This window comes from Acomys minous (genome assembly GCF_964271855.1).
Source record: "Acomys minous genome assembly, chromosome: 12".
NCBI lineage: Eukaryota > Metazoa > Chordata > Mammalia > Rodentia > Muridae > Acomys > Acomys minous.
In genome coordinates, this window is record NC_140493.1 from 26,388,202 (window position 1) to 26,404,808 (window position 16,607).

At 46.9% G+C, this 16,607-nt stretch overlaps 1 protein-coding gene across 4 annotated transcripts in view; it reads left to right on the forward strand.

Annotated features, from left to right (window-relative positions):
• ZC3H3 (zinc finger CCCH-type containing 3) overlaps nt 1–16,607 on the forward strand; it is an 87,868-nt gene that overhangs the window by 63,124 nt on the left and 8,137 nt on the right. For 3 of the 4 annotated variants that reach the window (XM_084749268.1, XM_084749269.1, XM_084749270.1), the window contains 3 exons: nt 15–173; nt 268–337; nt 2,656–2,787. In XM_084749268.1, the coding sequence (XP_084605394.1) occupies nt 15–173; nt 268–337; nt 2,656–2,787 (361 nt within the window). Of the gene's footprint in view, nt 1–14; nt 174–267; nt 338–2,655; nt 2,788–8,923; nt 9,111–16,607 lie in introns of all 4 variants that reach the window. The other variant, XR_014773040.1, reaches the window with a different exon arrangement.

Consider the following 16,607-nt stretch of genomic DNA (forward strand, 5'->3'; position numbering starts at 1 on the left):
CTCCCTGTGAATAGCCGGGCCGTCCAGCGAAGCCTGGCCATCATCCGGCAGGCGAAGCAGAAGAAAGAGAAGAAGAGAGAATACTGCATGTATTACAACCGCTTTGGCAGGTGTAACCGTGGCGAACGCTGCCCTTACATCCATGACCCTGAGAAGGTGGCCGTGTGCACCAGGTGCCCTGCCCAGCCTTACTGACAACTGGGGGGGGGGGGGTTGTGGCAGAACGTGGTACCAGCCCTCCCCAAACCTTCCTATCCCATGCTGCAGATTTGTCCGAGGCACATGCAAGAAGACAGATGGGTCCTGTCCTTTCTCTCACCATGTGTCCAAGGAAAAGGTGAGTGTTGTGTGGCCAGCAGACATTTCTGGGTGCCATCCAGCCTTTGGGCAGCTTGTACTGTGCGGTTTTCCTTGGGCTTGAGTTAGCAGCTCCTGCCTCCAGTGTTGACAAGATCATGTACTCCACCAGCTTCTTCCCTTCACCCCCATGTCCTGGCTGTGTTGTGCGGCCCCTTCCTCCAGCTTGAAGTAGCACCAAGCCTGGGGTCCCAACGTGCCGTGTACAAGAGTCTCCTTCCTCCCGTTACCATCCCCTCAGGTCCTACAGTGATGCCAGTCTACTTCCCGCCTTCACTGCAGGCCCAGGGCGGGCAAACCTGCTCCTAGCATATGGGGCCATGCTCTCAACTGCCTCCTGCCTCAATTCTGCCCTGGATGGAGTTGTGGTCAGAAGAGCCACAGATTGCAATGCCCAGGTGTGTCCTAGCCTGGACGACCTGAGAGCACTGCAGTCAGGGCCCAGTGTTAGCCACAGACCACTTGACCTTACTAATAGCCACTGATCTCTGAAAAGATGGCTGAGTGTGAGGCAGGGCCTGGGGCCAGGGCCGCAGTGCAGAGGAGGCGGCGGGTGAGGTCTGCTGCTGCTCCGACAGCTTTTCCCCTTGAGAAGCTTGGAGAGAATCAGCATTTTTCTCCCTAATCGAGCTTCGAAACTCTGTCGTGAGCAATTTGGAAATTCACGTCGAGTTTCAGGTTCATTAAGCGCCGGCTCCAAAGCCCGCGCGCACTCCAAGCTGTCTAATGTGTGGGCCGCACCAGCGCCCTGAATTAATGTTATTGTTATTTGTGTGGACGTGGCGGGGTGCAAACAAGGTTAATTGAAATGAGAACGCAGTTTCCTCTTGGTAACGGCCCCGCTCTGACAGCCAGGAGGAGCTCTGTTTGGTGCAAGAGTTGGCTTTATTATCCCTTTTTATTAGAGCTAATTTGGGCTCTATATCAAAAACCACATTAAGGGAATTGTCTACAGCTTCTCCACCGCCAGCCCAAACGGGCCCCCCAGCCCCTCTCCCCTCTGTGGCTGCAGTTAAAAGACAATTAAAAATAAACTCTTGCTCAGTAAATCACCCTTTGTTTCTTCGATTTCCCCTCCTCTCTACTGTAGGGCTGCTGCCCCGGCCTCTTCCTCCTTGGCCTCAGATAGGTTCCCGCCTCCCCCAGTCCTACCTTGCTCCAGAAAAGTGACTTTTTAAAACCTGTGGGCTCCATAGGGCAGTAAAGTACTCCTCAGACCCACTGCTAGTCCAAGTGTGGAACATCTGTCAACAGGCTGAGATACGAGTGACCACCTGGGGCTGAGGAGGATGTGCCGGGCCAGGCCAGTGACAATTTGGGTTCTCCAAAAAGTCCAGGAAGGACTGGTGGCTGGCCCACAGGAAGGGAAGGAGCAGAGTTGCCTGGAAAATTCAGAGGTAGCCTCTTCCCTGGGTGCTCTCAATCCTGGGCTGTGTTGTCTGCGTAGGTGTTGCCCATCTTGGAGTTGCCCTTCTTCCCCCACCTCTAGGCCCACATGGTAGTAACAAGTAGCAACTGTAGCCACAGTCACTAGGGCTGCTGGGGCTCTCTGCTGAGAAAGGAGCAGGGTATATCTAGCTCCTGGCCTGAGGTGCTTGCCCAGGCCTGTCCACCCACAGCTGCCAGGATGCGCCCAGACTGCCTGCTCTGGGACCTGGCCTACTGATGGGCAAGGCCTCGGTGTTACCATGTGGCTCGTGCCTAGCCTTGTCTGCTGGCTATCCAGCTGCAAGTCTGCCCTACATAGATAGTAGGCCCATGTCCCAGGGCGCCCAGGAAATAGCAGGCCATGGGTTGGTACCTAGGAGCCCTGTTTACTGTCTTCACATGTAGAGAATAGCACACCTAGGGACAAGCCACTGCTACAGACTGCTCAGCTCTATGTCTGCATCTGGGCAGAGTTAGAGCAGATAAAGGAAGCAAGGGTCTGACGTGGGAAGGCGGCTGCCAGGCCGCTGCTTGCTGCTGGCTGCTATATGTGTTCATTTCTCGTGGAGTCTTGTTTTTCTCCCCCTGGAATATCACTAGAAAGCCTTGGCTAGCCTGGAGCTTATTATGTAGACCAGGTGGCCTGGAACTCACAGAAAGCCACCTGCCTCTGCCTCTCAAGTGTTGGGAATAAAGGTGTGTGCCATTACACCCAGCTCTGTGTTCGTTTCTCCCTCAGGAGGGCCATGGTCATGGTCTCCAGCCATGGCACCATCTCAGGGCCTGCAGGTCCTGGTATTTTTACTTGTAAAGTGTGTGTGGTACAAGGTTATAGGTCTAAGGGTCCTCACCTCTCTCCCCTCCCCACAGATGCCTGTGTGCTCCTACTTTCTGAAGGGGATCTGCAGCAACAGCAACTGCCCCTACAGCCACGTGTATGTATCCCGCAAGGCTGAAGTCTGCAGTGACTTCCTCAAAGGCTATTGCCCACTGGGTGCAAAGGTGAGGGGGCTACAGATGGGCATGGGACATATTGTTAAGCAGGCTTCAGTACTTTCTGCACTGGTTTCTGTAGTCTTGTACAGCTTTGAGATGCTCACTGTAATTTCATCCAGCTTATACATGACTCAGAGGTACAGCGACTTGCCCAGGGTCCCACAGTGGCAGTGGCAACAAGGGGTTTGTAGTAGAGCCCGTCCAAAATATGGGAGGGATATGGTGGCTGAGACAGCAAAACCTAAGGAGACTGCTGTGGGTTAAGGCCAGTAGTAACTGAGAGATGTCAGAGATAGGAAGCTTTACAACCCTGAAGTGGCTGGGTGTTGCCTGCTTTCCCGGGATGCGCTCCCCCTCCACTGTCTGTGATATGATATGCATATGTACATGCCCTCTCACCTATGGTAGAGGGTAGCTGGTAAGGGTGAGCTAGGGCTGGATCCCATTGCCCCTTGGAGGTACCCAATGCTGAGGTAAGGGTTGGGAAATAAGTGGTCAGGAGGCTGCCACCATATCCCTGAGTAACCGGCACGCTGTCTCCTCCTAGATGTCCAGGGTTACTTACTTGACTGCCCAGGCAGCTCAGTCCTACCCTTTGGCTCTTACGGGAGACTCCCCATAGCTGAGCAGCCTGCTCTTACCAACAAACGGCACAGCAACAGCAGAGCCCTGGGGCTCTAGCGCTCTTCTCTAAGCTCCCCGTACCTGAGCTCCTCATACTGGGCCTCTGTGCCTGAGATAGGCCTGAGCATGACTAGGAGACCCTTGGAGAAGGTGTTTTAGTTCCTGGAATCCTAACACAGAGCCCTGACACACAGCTCAGGGGCCTATGGAAAGCCCCTTGGATGTCTTTCCTGTCTGTGGGTCCCTACTCTTCACTCCCAACCTTGCCAGTGAAGTGAAGTCAAAGCCAACAGGCAGTGTGGGCTACATCAGCACAAGACCAGCCCCTATCCCATGAGCCCTTAAGGCCCATGTGCCAGCTCTTACGAGCTTTACATCACAGGGGGCACCAGAAGCACAGTGTGTGCACCCCATCCTACCTGGGTATAGCCCTCTAAAGTTGCTTGAGCTCTTCGGGGCTTTCTTTCTTTTATCCTGTCCACTCACCAAAGTGGCTCGGGGCTTCCTTCCAGGGAGGACACCAACGGTGACTTCCTTGAGCCCAGTGATGCTTCTGTATTGCTACTGACAACATGAGCTTGACAGGAGCCGGCAGGTCACCTTGAAGGGCACCGATCCCTGGCAGGGAAGCCCTTCCGGGAGGTGGGGACTGGCAGGCCCTGGCAGGGGCACTGCTAGGTACTGGCCCAGGTAAGAGGCAGGACCCATGGAGGCTGCAGCTGATTATTGTAAAATCTTCCAATTTAAATGAAGATATCAGAGCGATATTTAAGTCCTGCTTCTATTAGTGGAAGTGCTTACTGCGTCCCTTTCTGCGTGTCAGCGCTGCGTCCCTGCTGCATGATGGATAGCAGCTTGTAATTATATATGGGGGAAAGCGCTGAGCAGGCCAGATCCAGCGGGAGGGGAGGCAGCAGTCTGGGCCTGTGAGGGTTAATTTTATTCTCTAAATAATATAAAAAGTGCTGAGTCGTCACCTTGCGCCTGAAGTAGAAGTCCTCAAATGGGCCCTAGAGAGTTTATAATATTCCACTGAATCAAGTGAAACTGTTAACCTTGCTTCATAAAGCCAGGGCTTGTTAAAGAGGCGCGTTCCCTTTCCTTTTGAATAATTTAGGATGGGAGTGAGTCTCTGCTCCTTCCCTTTCTGGGGGCCATAGGGCTGTTCCAGGTCTTACCACTCAGAGGGTGGCCTCTGCCAGCTGGCAGGCAGACTCTCCTGCACTTGAGGACAGATTGGTAACTGCAGGCTGGTGACTGTTTCGTAGTGTGCCTCTTACTGTCACGGTCAGGCTCTCAGTATAGTAGAAAGCGGCAAGCGTGGCACTGTGTCACTTCCTCACGGCCCTGCTTGTGACCTAGGGCACACTGTGATTACTTGATGGATGTGATTGCAGCTTTGTATCTCCATGGATCATGAGTATTCTGTGTGCCTGTGCTCCAGGGTACAGAGCTGGCAGGTCTGTTCTCTGTATATGTGTACTGTGCATGCGTGCGTGTGAGTGTGTGTGCGTGTGTGTGCGCGTGTGTGTGTCCCTGCTTTTTCCACCTCCCTGATGAACCAGTCTCCGGTCAGTGCCTCCTGCTCTGTCATCCCCTGCATCTGCTCAGGCCCATCCAGGACTCCTGACAGAGAATTAGGTTTTGGCTTTCAGTACTAATCCATCCCCTAACCGTCTTGGCTTCTGAAGCATTGAATTCTCCTATAGCATACTTGGTTTTCCTGCCCATCGCCACATATTATCTGTGCTTTGAGAAGGGGTTTCCTTCAGTCATTTTAAGCCCTTATTTTTATGTGCAGCCCTTCCATTTTCCCCATAATTTGCATGTTGCGTCTGTTGAAGGGCCTGTTTTCATCCATGATGTTTGGTACTGCTGACTCCACTGGCTGTGGTGAGGTGGTTGTGGAAGGGGTCAGACCCCAGTCTAGCTTGCCCTGCCAGTTGCAGCTGTAATCCTGCATAGGTCATGACCACTAGAGATGCTTCCTTTTCTGGAGATGAGGGCTCTGCCTCCCACATGGGGCTGTGATGGGTAAAAAGAGCCGCCATTTGATAACTGACCGTCTCGTGCAGGCTACCAGGTACTCTCTGCTCTAGCTGTTGTTGATTTGCATATCATGTGAGTCCTTTACTCGGTGTGCCTTTATGTGGTGAGCCTGTTTCTCAGACGACATGCTAACCTCTCTTCCTGTCCTCACAGTGTAGAGGCCTTAAAGGAAGTAACAGCTTCATTGAGCCCTAGCTCACAAAGCCCGCAGTTCACCTATTTCAGTCGCATGGCTTTTGGGCTTTTATTCTCATTCGTTTTTTGTTTCTTTTCAGTGCTTGGGATTAAGCCTGGGCTTTGTGCACACTAGACAAGCACCCATCATCATAGCAGTAAGCCCTCATGATGCGTGGCTTGGTTTGTTTTTTAATTATGGCATGAAATGAAAAAGAAAAATTGTGATAAGGAGCTGGGATGTAACTCCAGGTAAAACGCCTGCCTAGCATTAGCAAGGCCCTGAGTGTGAGTCCCAGAACCCCAAACACATCTGTAGGATAACACATATAGCAAAGCTCATTATTTTGTTTATTCTTAAGGCAAAAACTCTGTCATTAATTAATTAAATTTAGAATATTGAGCCAGGACACACTCCTATAATCCCAGTGCTTGGGATGCAGAGGTGGGAAGATCAATACAAGTTTATCCCCAGTCCAGTCTACGTACTGAGTTCTAGGCCAGCCGGAGTCACACAGCAAGACCCCACCTCAAAAGTAGAAACATATTCACAGTATTCTGCATTCACCACCACTGTGAAATATTTTCAAATTTTTCTCAGCACCCCAAACTGAGATACTATAAATACAGTAAGCAAGAATTGTCCTTCCTCTCCCCAACTCCAGACAGCCTCGCCCAGGCACTTCACATGATACCATCACATGATACCATCACATGATACCATCACATGATACCATCTGGCATCTAGGTTCTTTTTCTCAGCATAGTGTTCTCAGGTTCATATTGTAACATATATAAGAGCTTCATTCCTTTTTATGGCTAAATAATATTCCATCACCTGCATGCAGGCCTTCTGTCCATCCCTGCATGTGTAAATAGACGTGGGTTAGTGCCACCCTTGCTGCTATGAGTGGCGCTGTAACACATGCTGGCATACAAGTATCTGCTTTTACTTCCTTGCTGGGTCATATGTCAATCCTATATTTGTCCTTTTGTAGACCTGCCAAACCATTCCATGGTGACTGGACGACTTCACATTTCCATAAACAGCGCATCCTCCTCACTGTGTGCTGGGAATTCATTTGTTAGTGCTAATAATTTTTGTGGGTTCCTTATGACTTTTGAAACATAAAATGTGCCATTTGAAGACAGACAAAATGTTACTGTTTCCATTTCAACCTATAGGTTTTTTGTTTCTTTCCTCCCTACGTTCTGGCTGGAAAGTCAATACTGTGTTGAGTGAAAATGGTGAAAGTGGACGCCCTCTTGTTTTCTGTCACTGAGCAGCACGCTACGCTGCGAGCCTTGGGCTCTGATGAGGTGTGATGTTGTGATTTCAAGGCAATGACAGCCTTATGGGAGAAGTTTAGAAATATGTCCTCCTTTCCAGTTATGAAAGTTTGAGAAAAATTAGTGCCAATTCTTTGTTAAGTGCTGTAGTAGAGCTTACCAGTGGAGCCTAACATCTAAAGTCCTAGGCTTTTTCTGAGGAGGTTTTTTTTTTTTCACTCAGTGCTCTGTGAGAGTCAGTGTCAGTAGAAAGTGTTTCTAGAAATTGACCAGTTTCATCTAGGTTGTCAACTGTGTGTGTAACTGAAGTATTTTCTAATTATATTTTTGGTGCTCAGGCTCTAATGAACACCTTATTTCTGATACTTAAAGTGTTTTCTTTCTCACTTATTTGGCTAGAAGTTTGCTGATCTCATTGGCCTTTTCACAGAATAGCTCTTTGTTTGATTGATTTTTCTCTATCGGTGCTTTTTTCCCTCTTCAATTTCATTGCTTTTTGTTCTTTTTATTATTTATTTCTGCTTGCTTGGCACTTATTTTGCCCTTTTCCTCCTCTAGGTTCTAGAATACTGTGAGTTTTTCCCTTTTCTAATGTATGTGGTTAGCTGTGTGCCCAGCACGGTGGTGTGTGCTCTTAGGGCTGCTTCCCCGTCCGTGGTTATTTAGAAGTGTGCCATTCATTTTCCGAGATCCTAGATATATTTTGTTGTCTTTCTGGCCTTGATTTGATCCTCTCATAGTAAAGAACATACCCTGCTTAACTTTAGTATTTCTTTCTGCACCCATCCCTATCCAGCTTATACTCAGACCCATGGGAGGTAAACGCTCTACATTACAGCTACATTACATCCCAGCTATTTCACTTTCTTTGGGATGGTTTGTTTGGTTTAGTATCTTTGTTTGTTTGTTTGTTTTGTTTCAGGTTTTGTTGTTTTGTTTTGTTTTTTCAAGACATGGTTTCTCTGTGTAGCCCTGGCTGTCTTAGAACTCAACAACCATACAAACATCACCATGTAAGGAAAAAGGAGGTGCTGTGGTACCCTGGGAAAAAGTGGCCGCCTTTTGTTAGGTAAAACACTCTGTGATTGAATAATAGGTTGTGCTGTTGAAAGAGTTTTTGAGATTTTGTTATCACTGTCTGTGTATCTGTGAGCACGTGCTCTATGTGTATGTGTCACCTAGGGGCCAGGCTTGTGCCATCAAGCTCCTTTAGGCCCAGCAAGACAGTCGAGTGGGTAAAGACGCTTTTGAGTTCTGTATTATATCCTTTGAGTTTTTGTCTAGCCTTCTCTTTCCTTTCTTCTTTGAAACAGGGTTTCAGGTAGCCCAACCTGACTTCTAACTTAGTATGTAGCTAAGGAGCATCTTGAACATTTGATCTCCCTGCCGTTATGTCCAAAGAGTGGGGAATACATGTGGGTGTCACCTCACCTGGGTCATATGGCACAGGGACCAAAACGTTGGGCTTCATGCATGGTAGGCAAGCATTCTGCCAATTGAGTTATATCCTTAGCCCCTAGGTATTAAGTTTTCATGAGTCTGTTTATTTCTCCTTCATAACAGTCGTGTGTGTGTGTGTGTGTGTGTGTGTGTGTGTGTGTGTGTGTGTGTGTGTGTGTGTGTGTAGTCCAGAGGTTGACATAAGGTGTCTTCTTTACTTGCTTTTCACTTTAATTTTTGAAACAGGAGGGGCTGGAGAGATGGCTCAGAGGTTAAGAGCACTGACTGCTCTTCCAAAGGTCATGAGTTCAATTCCCAGCTCACAACCATCTATAATGAGATTTGTATACAAAACAATTTTTGAAACAGGATATCTTAGTTAGGGTTTCTATTGCTGTGAAGAGATATCATGAGAACAGCAATTCTTATAAAGGAAAGCATTTAACTGGGACTGGCTTACAGTTTTAGAGGTTTAGTCCATTATCATCATGGTGGGAAGCATGGTGGCGTGCAGGCAGACATGGTGCTGGAGAAGGAGCTGAGAGCTCTACATCTTGATCCACAGGCAGCAGAAGTGAAGGCCACACTGGGCCTGGCTTGAGCATGTGAGACCTCAAAGCCCACCCCCAGTGACACACCTACTCTAACAAGGCCACACCTCCTTATGCCATTCCCTATGAGCCTGTGGTGGCCATTTTCTTTCAAGCCACCACCCAGGGCCTTTCACTGGAGCTCACCATTTGGCCACATGGGTAAGTTTTGGCAATCACCTCTTCTGCCTTCCTGTCACTGAGATTACAGCGTGGTGTTGTGACCACCTTTTTTTTTTTAAAGATTTATTTATTTATCATATATACACAGTGTTTTGCCTGCATGTACACCAGAAGAGGGCACCAGATCTCATTATAGATGGTTGTGAGGCACCATGTGGTTGCTGGGAATTGAACTCAGGACCTTTGGAAGAGCAGGCAGCCACCTCTCCAGCCCCGTGACCACCTTTTTATTTAAGTTCTGGGGACCAAACTGGGGTCCTTCATGCTTGTACAGCCAGCACTTTACCATACGGGCCACCTCCATAGCTCCATATAGCTCTCTCTAGGGCTGGAGAGATGGCTCAGCAGTTAAGAGGACGTGCTGCTCCTTCAGAGGACCTGGGTTTGATTCCCAGCACCCACATGTTGGCTCCAGATCATTTGTAACTCCAGTTCTAGTGGATCTGATGCTATCTTTTGACTGCTACAGGCACTAGGCATACACACTGTACACATACATACATGCAGGCAAAACACTAATACATATAAAATAAATAATGTTTTAAAGAAAAAGCTCTTTTGTTTGGTACATGTGCATTTTGGGTTTTACTTTATTAGCTTGGGCTTATTGAGTCTCCTTCTTGTGGGAGTTCTGCTTCCTAGTGCGGGGACTACAGGCAAGTGCAAGCATGCCAAGGTGGGAAATAGTCGTTTAGAGTTGCCTCATCCTCTTACAGTCACCTTTTATCGTTGTACAAGGCCTTCTGGCTCTGCAGCCTCCTTTTCAGATTGGCTATAGCTGTTCACTCCATTCTTCACCAGATCAACCCTGTATGATTTAACGTTTTTCTAAGTGTGTGTTTGTATGCATACTGAGTTTTTTTTAAAAAGATTATTTATTTATTTATTTTTATGTATGACTGCTCTTTTTACATGTGCACCCATATGCTAGAAGAAGGCACTAGATCTCATTATAGATGGTTGTGAGCCACCATGTGGTTGCCAGGAATTGAACTCAGGACCTCTGGAAGAGCAGGCAGTACTCTTAACCACTGAGCCATCTCTCCAGCCCCTGCATACTGAATTTTTGTTTGTTATGGTTTGTTTTTCTGTTTTGTTTTTTTTCAAGACAGGGTTTCTTTATATAGCTGTGGCTGTCCTGGTATCAGCTCCATAGACCAGGCTGGCCTCAAACTCACAGAGATCTATCTGCCTGCTTCTACCTCCTGAGTACTGGGATTAAAGGTGTGGGACACCACCTGGCATTAATTTAATTTAATTTTTATTTTGTTTGTGCCTTGAGTATTTTGCCTGTATGTATATCTGTGTATCACTTGTATGCATGCAGTGTCTTGGAGGCCAGGAGAGGACATTAGATCCTTTGGAACTGTAGTTACAGACAGTTGGAAGCTGCCATATGGGTGCCATGCTCTTAACCTCTGAGCCATCTCTCCAGCACACATGTTTTTTTTAAATTTTCATTTTATTTTTAATCATGTATGCTTGTGTGCATGGGGGAGGCGGGGTTGTATACATGAACGTAGATATCCATAGAGGCCAGAGATAGCAGATCTGTCTGAAGCTACAGTGACAGGTAGTTATGAACTGCCTAATATAGGCACCAAGAACAGAACTCTGGTCCTCTGGAAGAGCAGCGCGTACTCCAAATCACTGAGCTATCTCTCCAGTTCTTCCATATATATGTATGTATGTGTACACACACACACACACACACACACACACACACACACAGAGAGACAGAGAGAGAGAGAGTGAGGGAGAGAGAGGAGAGAGAGAGACAGAGAGAGAGGGAGGGAGAGAGAGGAGAGAGAGAGAGAGAAAGAGAGAGAGAGAGAGAGAGAGAGAGAGAGTGTTTTATTATATAATCCTGGCTGACTTGGAACAGAAGTCCACTTGTTTCTGCTAGGATTAAAGGTGTGCACCACTACACCCAGCTTCCATATTTTTATTTTCAACTTACATCTTGAATTTGAGTTGTTTTCCTTCTGTGTCTTCTACTACAGGACAGTGGTCTTGGCTTACACCCTCCAGGTCCCCTGGTCTGACTTTATCTCTGTGGTTAATTTCCACTCCAGTTATGCCCCTTTGTCCTCTGCTGAGTTTATTTCGGTCATTGTACTTTTCAGCTCTAACATTTCCATGGGCTCCACTGCACCTTTTGGGGTTTTTTGTTTTTTGTTTTTTTTTCCTTTTTGGGTTTTTTGACACTCTCACTCTCATTAGTTTGAAGCATGTTTATGATGCTGCTTTAAACCCTTGTCAGTAGTCCTAACGCCTGTCACCTCCTGGTTGCCACATATTGATGTCTCATCATTTATTTTAGTTGGGTTTCCATTGCTGTGATAAAACACCATGACCAGAAGCAAGCCTGGGGAGGAAAGGGTTTATTTCAGCTTACAGCTTCTAGTCCATCATCCGGGAAGTTAGGGCAGGGAAGCTAGAGGTAGGACCTGAAGCAGAGGCCATAAAGGAATGCTGCTTGCTGACTTGCTCAGCCAGCTTTCCTCACAGAACCTAGAACCACCTGCCTGGGCTGCCACCGCCCACAGTCGGCTGGCCCCTCCCCCATCAATCACTAATCAAGAAAATGTGTGGAATTTTCTCAGTTGAGAGTCCCTCTCCCTAAATGACTCTAGCTTGTGTCAAGTTGACATAAACCAGCCAGGATAATTAGCCCCTTGTCAACCGGACATATCAACACAACACTATTAAAACAATAATATTTCTTCACTCCTGAGATCTCCTATTAATATAACAATATAAATATGGTATAAGTTAAAAGTTTCTTAGTCTTTTAATCTTCAATACTCTAAAAGTTTAGCCTCTCTAAAATATCCAAAATCTCTTTCAAAGTCCAGAGTCTCTCTAAAATACCCAGTTCTCTCTCTCAAATTATCCAGAGTCTCTCTGTTATATAACTAACTGTGAGTCCTGTAAAATAAAAAAAACAGTCAAATACTTTCACTCCAAGAAGGAAGAACAGGGCACTGTCATAATATGAACAAAGTTAAACCAAATTTCAACAGTGTGAGTAACTTAGCCTCCAGTGTCTGCTGTCCCTCACCAGCTATCTCCTGGGCTCTCCAGAAGGGCTTGGATCACTTTATGGGGCTCAACTCTGCAGCGCACACAACTTGTGACGTAGGCTCAGGCTGGCTGTGTTCCAAGTGGCTGCTGTCCTTGACAGTCAACCCACGGTTCTGACACCTCAATAATGTCTTCATATCTTCAAAACCAGTACTGTCTGGATGACTGGATACTACCAAGTCTGACTACCAGCATAAGGTACAACTTTGGCTACTTCTAGAACACAGCTTCTGTGTACTGACTTCGAGGAAACACTTCCCAGAAGATTTTAATTATCCCAACAAAACACAGGTTTTACGTTAGTGGTTTTGGTTTCTTCCAATTCTTCAGCTCCATCTGACCAGAAGCACAGATTCTTAAGTCCAGATATCCTGTACATAGCTCTGATGGAGTCTTGGCTTCTGTGTGAAAGCTCGCAGCGTACCTCCGTTGTCTGTGCCGCTCTCAGCACTCTTGGACATCTTGCCTGATAGTGGTGGGGATGTGCTGCCTCATGATCCCCACGTGGGGTAACATCTGCTGCCTGCCCTGTCTCCCTTGTCCAGTGTCGTCCTCAGTGAAGACAGAAGCTGTGGGGACAGTGCCTCCGTTGGTAGAGTGCTTGTCTTGCATGCCGGAAGATAAGCCGTATATGCAAGTACATGTCTACAGTCTCAGCACTTGAAAGATAGAGGCAGGAGGATTGGAAGTTCAAGATCATTCTTAGCTACACAGCAAGAGCAAGTAGCAGGCCAGCCTGGGCTACATGAGACCCTGCCTCAAAAATAAAACAAAATGTCCCTGCTCACTGCTCCTCACCCCCAGACCACACCTAGCACAGTCTCTCCTTTCATCCTGGCCTCCCACCTAACTTTTTGACTTTGTCATCCCTGTGACCTCCCTCTGGCAGAGGCCTAGGCCCTTACTGTCTTCACTTCTTCTAACCCGCTTGTTCTCCCCGGCACAGGCACAGCTGCCTCTGCCTGCTTCCTCAGACCCGCTACCCAGCATATCCAGCTCACTCGAAACTAGCTCCTCCCTCTCAGCCAAAGGCCTCAGCTCTGTGTTCTAGAACATCAGAGCGCTTACTTTAGTCTCCTCAAGACAGCCCAGCCAGTCTGGAAATACAGTTCTAGAGACACTCTCCTCAGCTGCCCATGTATAATGGACGTGAACCTGGAAGTCCCTAAGAAGCAGTGTCCCATCTGCCTCAGGCACTGTTCCTGATGTGGAGCCCAGGTCCTGCCCTGTGGGATTTTGGTGCTCTGGTGGCCCCGCCTCAAGGCTGTACTTCCGTTTCTAGCACACTTCCCACAGTGCTGCTGTGGTTTCCTGCTCTCCCAAGCCCAGTGCCTATAGCCATTTGTTTTACCTAGTAAACTTACTTTGTGATCACTTTAGGTGTGCAGTGATCCTACGGCCACTTCTGGCTCCCTGGCTGCTGATGCCCTCTGTAGCTATAAGTAGACAGCAACTGGCAGGAATTTGTAAAACAAACAAAAAACCCATTGTGGACCTGCTGCTGCCAGCCCCAGCAACCTTCTGTCTAAGCCAACTTCCCCCCTGTCTTCCATTGCATTTACTCACCAATTTCAGGGTGAGTGATGGTTGGTGAGATGGGTTGTGATTAGTACAGGACAGCAAGAATAGGCAAAGGGCACTCAGGGGCCATCTGAGCTTCAAGGTGTGGGGCAGCCCTAATTTTAGATGGTGGGGATGCAGTTAGAGAGTGCCCTGAGGAGGGGGCCATGAGCAGGCTGTCGGGTAGAGACAGTGCTGCCTGTGACTGAGGGCGCAAATACTCTGATTTCTTCTGGCATGCTTATCACTTGTACATACACCCATGTGCACATACCACTCACACTCACATAGGTGTGTGTATACCTCACACAGGTGTATATATACATTCACACATAAATAAATGAAATAAAAATGCTAAAAAAAAATAATAATAATAACAAGCCAAGTAGCTTCCTAACTTGACAAGGTGACTCTCAACTGTAATTCTAGGATCAGTATTATCATACTTGCCTAGAATATGCAAAATGAATGAATGAAGTAAAATATACTTTTAGAAGAATGAGGGTAAATATAGTGAAAACTAGCTGGGTGTGGTGGCACACAACTTTAATCCCAGCACTTGGGAGGCAGATGCATCACTGTGAGTTCAAGGCCAGCCTGGTCTACAAAATGAGTCCAGGACAGCCAGGGCTACAGAGAGAAACCCTGTCTCAAAAAACAAAAACAAAACAAAAACCAAATAGGATATACTGGGCAAGGGATATGACCCAATGTTAGAGTTCATGCTTAGCATACAGTTGAATTCCGGGTCCATCAAAAAAAAAAAGTATCTTAAAATTTTATTTTGTCACTATTCATGCGTGTGTAGAAAAAAAACCTTGCTACCTGTGATGGTGGTTGTAACAATCTGTAAACAGTGAGGTTTGGGGTTTGTTTTTAGTCCAAGCAACACGCCCCTTTCCTTTCCTCTTCTTACATAGTATGCTTAGTTCACTTTCCTCTGAAAGCAGTGCCTTTCCTCTTGGCCAACCTTTCCAGAAGTGTGTTTCTTGTTTTCTTGGTTAAAGATTTATTTATAGCTGGGCAGTAGTGGTTCACACCTTTAATCCCCCACACTTAGGAGTCAGAGGCAGGTAGATCTCTGAATTTGAGGTCAGCATGCTCTACAGAGTGAGTTCCAGAACAGCCAGGTCTTTACAGAGAAACTCTGTCTCCAAAAACAAAAAGAAGGTTTTTTTTTTTGTTTGTTTGTTTGTTTTACTTTGTAAGTGTTGTGTTTGCATGCATTTTGTGCACCACACTTGTGCCTGGTGGTTGCTGAGGCCACAAGAGGGTACTGGAGTTTTTGAACTGGAGTTGGATGATTGTGATCCTCCATGTAGGTGCTGTGGACCAAACCCAGGTCCTCTGCAAGAGCAGCCAGTGCAGTGCCTTTAAGAGAGGGCGGAGATGAGTGGGGACAGCCCCTGTCCCAGGCATTGGTAAGCCACAGTGATGAACCAGAACACTGTGAGCGCTGTGGGTAGAGAGAAGCCTGTGGTGGCCATTCTCAGGAACAATGTGTTTGTCCTGATGTTTTTGCCTAATTTTTTTTGTTTTTATTAGTGCATCTGTATATGTACATACACATGTGCTTGCATGTGTATTTGCCACAGCATGCTAATGGAGGTAAGGGGACAACTTGTTGGAGTTAGTTCTCTTCCCTTCCACCTTGTGGGTCCCTTGGAGATTGAACTAAGACCATCGGTGTTGGTAACTGCTTTTTTTTTTTTTAAGATGGGTTTTCATGATGTAGTCCTGCTACCCTGGACTCAGTTATATAGACCAGACTAGCCTCAAACTCACAGAGATCCATTTCCCTCGGCCTTCCACATCCTGGGATTAAAGGTGTGTGCCACCATGCCTGGTCTGGAAGGTTCTTTATATTAAGGATATGCCAACTTTGCCTAATTTCAACTTTGAATTAAGGTTGGATTTTATTAACTAATTTTTTTCTATGGAGATAATCTAATTTGTATATACTATTTATTTGTGGATGTGTGGATGAGTGTACCATGTGCATGCAGGTGACTTCGGGGCCCAGAAGAGGGCATTAGATACCCTAGAACAGGCTGTGACTTGATTCACATGAGCTCTGGGAAACCAAATCTGGGTCCTCTCTAAGAGTAGTACTCATTGTTAACCAGCAAGCCGCCTCTCTGGCTATGGTTTTGGGGTTTTTGGTTTTTTATTTTGTTTTCTTGAACCCTGGCTGGCTTAGAACCCACTGTATCCACAGTGTAGACCAAACTGACTATGAACTTACAGAGATGCACTTGCTTCTGCCTCCAGAATGCTGGGATTACAGGCTTAAGCCACCATGCTTGGTAATCTTTTTAAAATTTTATTTGTTATTGCCCTATGTATGGCGGTGGGGCAGGAGGATGCACTGGTCACAGTATGTATGTTGTATGTGGAAGACAGATGAGGACTGTGGGTTTATTTAGCTCTCTCATTTAGCCTTGATGTGGGTTCCAGAAGTTGAACTCAATTCATCAGGCTTTCAGGGGAAGAACTTTTTCCCCACAGGACCATCTTGCCAGCCCCTACTCTTTCTTTGATATACTTTGCACCTTTTGTTTCGTTGTTTTTATTTGTTGATTCCCTCATGGTCCTGATAGCTTAGGCCTCTTCATGAATGCAGCTTCTTTTTTGCTCAGTATTGGCCCAGATGGTCTTCTCATGACAAGGTTTTTCCCCCCCCAAGACTGTCCCGGCCACATAGACAGTTGTTCTCTGTTTTACCCTTTTGTGAATTTGATTTGTTTATCAAGTAGAATTGTGTCTTGTAAATTCTTGGAAAACTATAATGAAAGCCCTTTGAGTTGGAATTTTCTTAAATATTGATTG